This window comes from Rhinoraja longicauda, unplaced genomic scaffold (genome assembly GCF_053455715.1).
Source record: "Rhinoraja longicauda isolate Sanriku21f unplaced genomic scaffold, sRhiLon1.1 Scf000143, whole genome shotgun sequence".
Lineage (NCBI taxonomy): Eukaryota > Metazoa > Chordata > Chondrichthyes > Rajiformes > Arhynchobatidae > Rhinoraja > Rhinoraja longicauda.
Genome location: NW_027601361.1, coordinates 182,871 through 195,283, shown reverse-complemented (window position 1 = coordinate 195,283; position 12,413 = coordinate 182,871). Strand labels below are relative to the sequence as shown.

Below are 12,413 nucleotides of genomic sequence, written 5' to 3'. Positions count from 1 at the left end.
TGATGTCCATGTCAATGCTGTTGAACGTCATGGATAAACACCCTCTCACTGGATCAGTCTGAAGGAGGGTCTCAACCCAAAACATCACCCATTCCTTCTCTCCAGAGATGCTGCCTGTCCCGCTGAGTTACTCCAGCTTTTTGTGACTCTCTCACCAGTGGCGGGCCTGGTCATGGGGCTTGTGTTTGTGGTCGCCTGGGGCAATTATTCACTCTGGGGCAAGGTGTCAGAATGCCAGCCTTTTCTCAGTCACTGGTCTGGAATGGGACTCGAACCCACATCCCTCTGATTCCAAGGAGGTCTCGCTGAGGGTCGAGCTGGAGCATGGCTTGGCAGGATGGAGGGGCTTACGACTTCAGACTTTAGAGATCTCGCACGGAAACAGGTCCTTCAGCCCACTGAGTCCGTGCCAACCAGCGACCCGTACACTAACACTAGGGACAATTTACAGAGGCCAATTAACCTACAAACCTGTACGTCTTTGGCGTGTGGGAGGAAACCGGAGCACCCGGAGAAAACCCACGCGGTCAGACTGATCAGGGCAGTGCTGGTTTATGACTTGGTGTCAGTCAACCTGTCACTTGCTCTGTTGTCTTTACCACAGCATCGTACGTCTGGAGAGTGTGAAGCAGACAGCGATTGTCCCACAGGGAAGTTCAGCCGCTATGGACAAGGTAAGGATCACATACTCATGATACTCGTCTTCTGCAAAGTAGCCCCGGTGGGCCTTGGATGCTGCTGGCAGCTGGGCAGTTCTACCTCCACTAGCTGCTGTAAAGCAGCTTCAAGCAAGGGCAATTATTTTAACTCAAAAGTCTGAAGAAGGGTCTCGAATCGAAACATCACGTGTCCCTGATCTCCACTGATGCTTCCTGACCTGTTGAGTTACTCGAGAACTTTGTGTCCTTTTGTGCAATTAACCATCATCCGCAGTTCTTCGTTTCTAACTCATTACATGTCGTGCTTACATCATGTAGACCGCTCCCCTGCTACCATTCACTGCCCGCCCCCACAGAACACTGCCTGCCCTCCACTTTCCCTCGCCCCCACAGAACACTGCCCTCCCTCCACTTTCCCTTCCCCCCCCCCCCCCCCCTCCCCCCACTGGCTGATTTGGATCAAGACTGAGCCCATGTTTTGGGCCAACTTTGAGCTTGGCGATTTTGGAGTCACAGTTTTCAGCCACAGTTTGCATCCAAAACCAGCAACCAAGTGTGCAAGGGCAGAGAATATTCTCTCCGTAAACACACGGCTCTGTGGTGCAGCTGGTGGAGCTGCTGCTTCCCAGCTCCTGAGCCCAGGGTTCAATCCTGACCTCAAGTGTGGGTGTTTGCACATTCTCCCTGTGACACATGGGTCTCCTCCAGTGTCCCAAAGACATGCAGGTTGGTGGGTTAATTGTCCGCTATTAATTCCCCCTACTGCATGGGTGAGTGGTGGACAAATCTGGGGTGTTGTAGGGAATGTGGAGAGAATAGAATGTAATTGGCGTATGCAGGTAGTTTATGACCACACAGTTACAATGGAGCACAGGGCAGTTTCCCTGCTCTATGACTATGATTTGATGAAAAACGAGCTGAGTTTCGACATTTTCCAACACAGGCATTCCCTGACTTACATAATAGGTGTCAGGAGATTCCCAGAAACTGGGAGGACACAGGGTTCTCCTCGTCTCAGCTCCTTTGAGCAAGACTCGACCCCCAGACCCACCACAATATCTCAGGGGCAAGAGAAGTGGAGGGAGCACATTTAAACACAACCCACGTTGACTAAAGTGCTGTACATCAGTGCAGGTACTAAAAAAGAACATACAATAGCACAGAAACCTAACAACACACACATAAACACTGCACTAAAACTGGAGGGAGGCATGAAAATATTCGGAGATAAGAGCAAAATAGATTAGATATAGCAAGCGCGACACATGGTTTTTGATGGATTTTATCCTGTGTATTTCCATCTTCTCACGCTATGAAGGCCATTCAGCCCATTGAGCGTATGCAGGCTCTCAGAGCAATAGCATCAATCGCAAGCCCCCTTTACTTGCCTGCTTACCTGTTCCATCGCAGCTCCCATCAATTCCTCCACGTTCTCACTCACCCTACGTACCAGGGGTGATTTGCAGCGGCCGTCCTGGGCGTCTTTGGGATGTGGGAGGAGAGCGGGGGACAGCCGTGCTGTCACAGGGGAAAGGGTGCAAACTCCATCCAGTCAGGATCGAACCCAGGTTGTCGGAGTGGAGAGGTGTCAGCCCCTCCACTTCTTCCTTGCTAGACCAATGCTTGGCCTCACCAGAGTTTCCCCGCCACTTTACTGTGGTCCACGTCCACATTGTCCAGCATTGCTCACACCCTCTGTAACATGCGCGTTACATTTTACCCCTTGGAACGACAGCCACGGTGGCGCAGCGGTAGAGTTGCTGCCTCGCAGCGCCAGAGACCCGGGTTCGATCCCGACTACGGGTGCTGTCTGTATGGAGTTTGGACCTTCTCCCCGTGACCCGCCTGGGCTTTCTCCGAGATCTTAAATTTCCTCCCGCACTCCAAAGACGTACAAGTTTGCAGGTTGATTGGCTTGGTGTTATTGTAAATTGTCCCTTAAGTGTGTGGGTAGGATAATGCTAGTATACGGGGTGGACCGAAAGGCCTGTTTCCGCACTGTATCTCTAAACGAATCCAAACTAAACCGCCAATCACTGACATTTGTAACCGCCAGGTATGATGAGTGGGAGTTGCCGAAACAACTCTGCAGGAGTGAAGACCTGTGAGGTCTTCGGCTGGTGCCCGGTGGAAAATGACCTCCATCTTCCAAAGTAAGGAGCTCTCATCCAATTCCAGGCCTGGCATCGACTGTGGCGAATGGCAGTGAAGTCAACCCTACACCCGTGGCTCCAGCTGTTGAAGCAACGATGCCTTTAATCACCCGGCCCATTACTGAGACGCCCGAACCATGAGAACCTTGTGTTAGGACCAGCTGTGAAGTTCACCGCCCTCGCCACCAGCTCACTGTGCCTGCAGTGAATCCTGCTCACACTATGGCTCCCCCAGCAACTCTCTCAGGCATCGCATGTAGGGGGCATGAGAAACAGCAGCAGATGTAGGGGGCCCAGCCATTCAATGTTCACGGCTGATCTTTTAGCTCAGCACCACTTTCCTGCACTAACCCCATTTCCCTCCATTTCCTTGAACTCAAGGCCAATCTCTGTGGCCTTGCTCTGTGACTGATCCTCCAGTGGCATGAACATTGTATTATCTAATTACAGGTAACGCCTGTCCCTTCCCACCTCCTTCTGATCCACCCTGTTCTTCTTGCATATCCTACTTTCCGACAACCCCCGCCACACCTCCCCCCCCCCCCCCCCACCCACTCTGTCCCCTATCACCTAGTTTATTCCCTTCACCTATCCATCCCATTACCCCATCTCCCACCACACTCCTCCCACTGTGTCCCCTACCCCCTCCCCTCTCTTCACTGTTCCCACCTGTCCACCATCCCCCCTCCATCCTTATCCAGTTCCACTCTTCACTTTCCTTTCTCATCAGATTCCCTCACCTCCAGCCTTTTGTTCTCTCCACTAATCACCTTCCACTGTCACTATCTCCACCCTCCCTTCCCTCATCTGACTCCATCTAACATCAACCCCTCCTCACCTGGATCAACCTATCGCTTGCAATCACCTGCCCCACCTCCCCTCTCACCTCTTCACACCAGTTTTCTCCCCTCTACTCTTTCAGTCCAGATGAGTGCCCCAAACCCAAACGCCAGCTGATCACTTGCCTCCATAGATGCTGCTTGACCCGCTGACTCCCTCTGGCAATTGACTTCTTTCCTTGAGATTTCCCAAGGACGTCCCGCATTTTGGGTGACGGGGTTCCATCCCATCCCTGTCCAACGATGGCATGGCAGGTCACGCCTGCACCACATCACAGCCCCTGCCTGCTGCCTTTGGTAATCCCTGACGATGATCCTCCTTCTTCCTTCCACAGTCCTCCCTTGCTGATGGCCGCAGAAAACTTCACCATCTTTATCAAGAACTCGGTCACTTTCACGGCCTTCGGTGTTTCGAGGTACCAATTCGCAATATTGAGTTTTCACTCAGAGTTTCTCAAGGTAACTTTGGGTAAGAAAAATAGCCAGTTGTGGTTTGACCGAGTGTACGCTGTTTTCCAGGAGGAATTTAGTGGAATTCGTTACCAAGGCATATCTGCGCAACTGTACCTACCACAAGGTCCACCACCCTCTTTGTCCTGTGTTTCGTTTGGGATACATTGCTGAAGAGATAAAGGAGAACTTCTCTGCACTGGCGTACAGAGTAAGTCTAGACCCCATCTACAGTGGGGATGGAGGGAGGACTCTTCAGAACGTAGCATCATGGAGTCATACAGAGGTGTAGCACAGAAATAGGTCCCACCAACCATCAAGCACCCGTTTGTATATTAATCTAACGCTATCACAGTTTATTCTCCCCACATTTCCATCAACGTTGCCCCCAATAAGACGTGGCTTATCTTTGACCTCAGGAACCCCATATCTCATGATTATTTTAATACAAAAATGCGAGCAACCGAGAACTTGTTTCCTTTTGACGGAACAGGCAGGGGTATATTCATATAACATATATAACATGTAACAACTACAGCATGGAAACAGGCCTGTCCGGCCCTACCAGTCCACGCCGACCATTCTCCCTGACCTAGTCTCATCTACCTGCACTCAGACCATAACCCTCCAATCCCCTCCTATCCATATACCTATCCAATTTACTCTTAAATAATAAAATCGAGCCAGCCTCCACCACTTCCACCGGAAGCCCATTCCATACAGCCACAACCCTCTGAGTAAAGAAGTTCCCCCTCATGTTACCCCTCATTCAATGTGCTCTTAAAAGGAGAGGCAGCTGCTGGTGATAATTTGCCTCAAATCACATCTCCACCTTCCTCTGGCCTTCACTGTGCTCCACCTCCACACCTCCCACTACTGAAGGTCTTCCTCTTGGCTGCTGCGCCTGCCCGAGGAATTTCATGTTCATAAGTCATCGGAGCATCGGAGAAAGGAGGCCATTCGGCCCAACGTGTCTACTCTGCCATTATGGGCCACGTGTTGGTAGATGGGATCAGTATGGATGGGTACCCGGCGGTGGGGTTGAATGCACATACACACACACATACGTACATACACACATGCACGCACATACACACGCGCGCACACACACACACACACAGGCACGCACACACATGCACACACACACATTCGCACATACACACATGCACGCACACACATGCACACACGCGCGCACACACGCACGCGGGCGCACACACACATGCACACATGTACAAATGGACACCGAACACACATGGACACCAGACTGGCACACACACACATACACACACACACGCGCATACACACGCACACACACACACCCACACACACACGCACAAATGGACACCGGACACACACACACGGAGGCCGCACACTCAGAAGACACACAGAGGAGACACACAGGCACACACAGGACACACACAGAGACAAGGGACCACCTTTGTCTTAAGCCCATGTCCTCGAGTCTCTTACATCTCGGAATGGGGAAAAGTTTCTGATTATCAATCCTTGGACACACACACACACACACACACATACACACACGCGCGTACACACATATGCACACACACACACACACACACACACACACACACACACACACACACACACACACACACACACACACACACACACACACACCAGCAGTGGCGTCAATGAAAATGAGCATCAGAGAGTGAGTGGATGTGGGGATGAGTTTCTCCTGCTTGGAAGTGGAAGTTATAATTTTACCGCAGGTGGATTTATTGGGTGCCCTTGTGAATCTGCCCCATTATGATCACCCCGACATAACAGAGTGATGCAGGAAGGTTTGACAAAGGCTGGACAGTGGCTTCTATCTGGTCACTGCCCGCCACTCCTGTCATGTGTTCAATACCAGTCTAGGTGCCATGTGACAACAATAACCTGGTTTAGAGGTGAAAGCACAGCGTGAGACTGGACACATTCAAAGAGGGTTGCTGACAGAGGGCTCTGATCTTGCCTTGTTGAAGGGAGCCATGATTGGCATCGTGATAGAATGGGACTGTGACCTGGACTGGCCGGTGGCTCACTGCAAACCCACCTACAGCTTCCACCAGCTCTACCGGAGCCTGACCAAGGACCAGGTGTCAGTGGGCTTCAACTTCAGGTGAGCAACCCCCGACAGGTGACGGTGCTGGTGAGTGGGCTACACATCTACACCTAACTCACATCCGGCGTAAGGGCAGGAGGATTTCCCTGTGGCACGAAGCTCAGGAGGTGGTACGGGAGTCTCACCCAGTCCAAGTCGTGGGAAGCAGTCAGGCATCAGGCCCCAGCCTTTGATGGGAGAATGCACTTGGCCTGGTGAAGAGGCTGGGTGGCACAGTGGCGCAGCTGGTAGAATCAAAACGCCGGAGACCCTGATCCGTCCTTGGGTGCTGCATGTGTGGAGTTTGCAAGTTTTTTCAATTTAGTTTAGAGATACAGCGCGAAAACAGGCCCTTTCGGCCCACCGAGTCCGCGCCGACCACCGATCCCCACTCATTGACACTATCCTACACACACAGCGCGAAAACAGGCCCTTCCGGCCCACCGAGTCCGCGCCGACCACCGATCCTCACTCATTGACACTATCCTACACACATTAGGGACAATTTACAATTTTACCGAAGTCAATTAACCTACAAACCCATACGTCTTTGGAGTGTGGGAGGAAACTGGAGCACCCAGAGAAAACCCACGCAGGTCACGGGGAGAACGTACAAACTCTATATGGACAGCACCTGTGGTCAGAATCGAACCCGGGTCTCTGGAGCTGTAAGGCAGCAATTCTACCACTGTGCCACCGTTCTCCCCGTGACTGCATGAGCTTCCTCCAATTGATCCAGTTTCATCAAACATCCAAGAGATGTACGGTTTGGTTAGTTAATTAATTAGTTAATTGGTTAGTTAATTAGTTGGTTAGTTAATTAATTGGTTAGTTAATTAATTGGTTAGTTAATTAGCCAATTATAATTGCCCTGGGTGTGTGAATATCTGTGGAGAGTTGATAGAACGTGGTGAGAATAACATGGAATTAGTATCAATGAGTGCGTTGATGTAAAATGTATAATGAAAAGAAACATACAAAATATAAATAATAAGGCCATCCTCAAATCAGGTTCCAAAGCGTTTCTAAGGCAGCAATGGATTGTTTCCAGAAATATAGAACTGCAGTTGCTGAAAATCTGGAATAAAAGCAGAGAGTGACACAAATACTCAGCAGGTCAGGCAGCATTTGTGGAGAGAGAAGCTTAGTTAATATTTCTAACACTCTAAGGCCTTCCTTTTCCTTGAAGAACAAAGTCACCCAAAGCTGAGAGTGGGTTGATTTTGCGTTCTCCACTTTCATCAACAGGAAGGTAAAGTTAATTAATCGAGTCACGTCACTTCCATGGCCATTTCATGAAATCGTGGGTTCATAGAAACATACAGCACAGAAACAGACCCTCGTTGTTCTCCGGGACCTGACTAAGCGTATCCCAGGGAACATTGTGGGAAGCAAAGAGAAGAAGTAGTGTTTCAGTCCAGGTTCAGTTGTGTACCATCTTTATCCACAGAGGGTGGCCAATGTTGTGCCTTTATTCAAGAAGGGCTGCAAGGACAAGCCAGGGAAACTCGAGTTGGTGAGCCTGACATCATTGGTGGAAAAGTCAATGTTGGGACTTTGAGAAACAGGATCGAGAGGGTCCATCTGCATTTGGAAAGACAAGGACAGATTGTGAATAGTCAGCATGGCTTCGTGCATTGAAATGGCGTCTTGCAAATTTGATTGAGTTTTTTGAAGAGATGACCAACAGGATTGATGAGGGAGGCAGTAGACGTTGTCTACATGGGCACAAGGTCTTTCATGAGTTCACAAGTTCACAAGGTCTTTCATGAGTTCACAAGTTCACAAGTTATAGGAGTTCACAAGTTCACAAGTTATAGGAGTAGAATTAGGCCATTCGGCCCATTGAATCTACTCCGCCATTCAATCATGGCTGACCTTTGTCTCCTAATCCCATTTTCCTGCATTCTCCCCATAACCCTTGACACCTGTTCTAATCAAGAATTTGTCTATCTCTGCCTTAAAAATATCCACTGACTTGGCCTCCACAGCCCTCTGTGGCAATGTGTTCCACAGATTAACTACCCTCTGAGTAAAGAAGTACCTCCTCACCACCTTTCTGAAAGAGCGCCCTTTAATTCTGAGGGTATGACCTCTGGTCCTAGACTCTCCCACCAGTGGAAACATCCTCTCCACATCCATTCTATGCCTTTCATTCCTTTGTAAGTTTTAATCAGATTCCCCCCTCAACCTTCTAAACTCCAGCGAGTACAGGCCCAGTGCTGTCAAACGCTCATCATATGCTAACCCACTCATGCCTGGAATCATTGTTGTAGACCTCCTCTCCAGAGCCAGCACATCCTTCCTCAGATATGGGACCCAGATTTGCTCACGGTACTGCAAATGTAGCCTGACCGGCTCCTCAGAGCCTCAGCAATACATCTCTGCTTTTGATTTCCAGTCCGCTTGATTTAAATGCCAGAATTGAATTTGCCTTCCTTACTACCGAAGGAAGTCCCACATGATAGGCAAATCCAAAAGGTCCAACAAAATTGGCTTTGTGGTTGGAGTCAGACAGTGGTTGTTGGAGTTGTGTAGCCAGTGGTGTTCTGCAGGAATTGGTGCCGGGACCACAGCCTTTGTTATCAATATTAACAATTTGGATGAGAATTCAGTTGGCATGATTAGCAAGTTTGTGGGTGACAACAAAATTGTTCATTCAGTCATGATGGAATGGGGAAGTAGACTTGATGGGCTGAATGGCCTAATTCTGTTCCTATGTCTTATGGTCATGAAAACCCCATTTTCCCAATGTAGGGTTGTTTAAAACTAGAGGGGAAAGATTTAAAGGGAAACTGAGGGGCAACTTCATCGCTCAGAGACTGGAGGGTATCTGGAGTAAGCAGCCAAAAGACATAGTAGAGGCAGATACAATAACAGGGTATAAAAGATGTTTGGACAGGTACATGGATAGGAAACATTTAGAGGGATATGGGCCATACACAGGTCAATGGGACTAGCTCAGGTAGGCAATTTGGTTGGCATTGATGAGTTGGGCCAAAGGGTCTGTATAACTCAACAGCTCATTGCTGATCATTTTCTCTCATTAGATCCATCTCCCTCTGTGTTTTTTACCTGTATAGAACTATCCTAACGCCTCTTAAGTTTTGTAATTGGATCTGCTAGTCCCACCTCCTCTGGCAACCCAATCCAGATATTCACTGCCCTCGGTGTGAGAAACCTACCTTTCAGATCTCCTTTAAATTTTTGTCCTCACATTAAACCTCTATTTCTGGACTCCACTGCCCTCAGAGAAAGAGTTAATATCCTATCCATGCCTGTCATTATTTTATAAACCTCTATCAGGTCACTGCTCAGCCTCTTATGTTCCAACAAGAATAAATCCAGCCTATCCTATGATGACAGCCCTCCTTTCCGGCAATATCTCTTGATGATTCTCTTCTGCATTCTCTCTCTCTTGATGATTCTCTTCTGCATTTTCTCTCTCTCTCTCTCTCTCTCTCTCTCTCTCTCTCTCTCTCTCTCTCTCTCTCTCCCCCTCCCTCTCTCTCTCTCTCTCTCTCCCTCCCTCTCTCTCCCTCCCTCTCTCTCCTGCTACCTCATTTTTCCTGCAGTGCGGCGACCAGAACTGTACAGAGTTGCAGTGTGAGTCGTGTTTGCTGCAGCTGCAACGTGACTTCCCAATTCTTATACTGAATGCCTGGTCCGATGAAGGTAAACATACCAAATGCCTTAAAGGCACAAAGTGGTGTAGTAACTCAGCAGATGAGGCAGTCTATCTGGAGAATACGGATAGGTGACGCTTCGGGTCCAGACCTTCCGTCAGACTCAAGAAATGACCCAAAACATCACCTGCCCATGTTCTCCAAAGATGCTGCCTGACCTCCTGAGTTACTCCAGCACTTTGGGTCCTTTTGTGTATTAAGCAGCATGTGCAGTCCTTTGTTTCGATATACAAGACCAGCTGGATATCAAACGCCTTCTTCACTGCACTAACCACCTGCGTCATCCTGTGGACCTGCACCCCAAGAGAAGCTGCAGGAGAAGGAATAAAGAGCAGCCCCATCGTCTGTCAAATGGCAGAGGAATGTACAATGCTAGTTCCTAGAACTCCCCACTTGAATAAGGGGAATCCAGTATATATCCACAAAGTTGCAATATTTAGAATTCAAACCATAAAAGGCCTGAGAAACATTTGTTTACACAAATAACATTCCACTTGTGCCCGGGCTGGGCGCAGAGACACTCAACTGCTTCAGAGGTTTGCGGACAATCTCAGCAAGGGCTTCCCCCCCCGAGGGAGGCAGGGAGCTTGGAGCTCTGGCCCCCCAGCACGACCACCGAGACTGTGGATCAGCCGAGTGGTACTGGCCAGTCTTTGGTAAGGGAGGGCAGTAAATGTGGCAGAGCAGAGCAGGGCAGGCGGATTCAGCTTGGCCACGATCACACTGTGGGCTGACGGGCCAGGCACATGTGAGCAGACGGGCCAGGCACACGTGAGCAGGTCCACTCCTCCTGCTCCCATGTGCCGACAGAGAGATCCACTCTGGAAGTCATAAAGAAGCACAGGATCTCCACGGAGCTGCTGTGGCGACAACACAGATCCAGTGGCTGTGTAGGCGGCCTCTGCTTCTGCCATCTGACCTTGGTCTGCAGGAGGTGCCCTGGGTCGTGTGGTCCTCAACACTGTTGGCTGACGTTGGCCTCTTACTTCGGGGCGACCCAGGCAGTTCCCTGAGCTGACCTTCACTGGCCCACCTCAGTGTAATAAGTAACGGGGACAACAACTGCGCTAAGAGAACAATGTGTAACAACTCCAGCTGTGGCAGGAGCTACTGGGTTTTGGAACAGCATTCGCCAAGGTCTATCTGCCCTTGAGAGAGAGATTGTGTGGCGGCTTCAGAGAGGGCCAGGGATGTCCTGCTCACAGTTACACAGCATGGCAGGGCCAGGGCATTTGACCCCTCATGTCCACACTGAGCAGTGTGCACCCATTGTCCTGGTCAGTATCCCTCAACCCCCATCATCTCTGAAGCCAGTTGTACATCTATAACCATGTCCATGTTGTTGGGAGGTTACAGGGCTCTAATTGCCCACCACTTTGGTCAACATGGGTTGTTTTTAAATGTGTTATACAAAAACAAAATTGACTTGACTTGACTTGACTACATTATGCCAGTGACTTCAATCAGAACTAAGTCAGTGGCTTTGGATCATGCTGAGATTGTGAATGATGCCATAGAGAAAAATAAATCCTTCTGTTTATACATTTCACCCCCCATCTTCCTTCGTTATCACATTGCACCCTTGTCTTTTCCAATGATCGTCTCCAGGTTTAGTTGCTACCCTCCATCCTTCTCTCCCCACCTGGCTTTATCCGTCAACTCCTCATCACCTGGATCCACCCATTACTTACAGCTTCTGCCTCACCCCTTGTCCTCATCTCTCTCTGCCAGCTCTCTCCTCTCTCCTCTCTACTCCATCAATCTGAAGAAGGGCCCCGACCCGAAATGTCGTCTGTCCATTTCCCTTCGCAAATGCTGCCTGACCCGCCGACTTCCTCCAGCAGTTTGTATTTTGATCAAGATCCCAACATCTGCCATCTCTTCCTTTCAGGCTTAGCCTGATATCGGTAGCATATTAAATCCCCTTGTTATTTTCCAAAGGTATGCTAAATACTATGTGGAAAATGGCACTGAAATGAGAGATCTCTACAAGGTCTTTGGAATTCGGTTTGATGTGATGGTGCACGGCAAGGTAAGGCTGTTTACTGCTCTTGTGTTCTCCATGATAAAGGATATATGTGATGGGGGCAGAGCCTTCATCAGGTACCACGTGGTCAAGTGGTTTTTGTGCAATGATGATCCTACCTGACGCCAACTTCCACAGCTGGCAGAGCCGCTGCCACACTAGGTTCAACCCCGACCTCCAACGCTGTCTGTGTGGAGTTTGCATGTTCTATGTGACAGCATGCATTCCTGCCAGGAGCTCCAGGTTCTTTCCACATCTCAAAAGGATGTGCAGGTTGTGGTGTGTATGAGGAGGGAGGGGAGGGTGAATGAACTACTGTAAATAATCCCTGGTGGGTGGGTGATAAAATGTGGGGGAATTGATGGGAAGATGACAAGATTCCAATGGGATTAAAGAAACTGGGAGCTTGATGGTCAGAATGGACCCAGTGGGCTGAATGGCCTATCTCTGTGTTGTGTGACTTGATGACTCTTTCAATTAAAAAAGTTTTTTT

At 49.4% G+C, this 12,413-nt stretch overlaps 1 protein-coding gene across 1 annotated transcript in view; it reads left to right on the top strand.

The window, feature by feature from the left end:
• Positions 1–12,413, top strand: part of LOC144590121 (P2X purinoceptor 1-like) — a 32,973-nt gene that overhangs the window by 14,715 nt on the left and 5,845 nt on the right. Inside the window, exons 4-9 of the mRNA XM_078394977.1 lie at positions 605–674; positions 2,716–2,812; positions 3,987–4,067; positions 4,171–4,312; positions 6,090–6,226; positions 11,836–11,926. Coding sequence (XP_078251103.1) covers positions 605–674; positions 2,716–2,812; positions 3,987–4,067; positions 4,171–4,312; positions 6,090–6,226; positions 11,836–11,926 — 618 coding nt within the window. The remainder of the gene's footprint in view (positions 1–604; positions 675–2,715; positions 2,813–3,986; positions 4,068–4,170; positions 4,313–6,089; positions 6,227–11,835; positions 11,927–12,413) is intronic.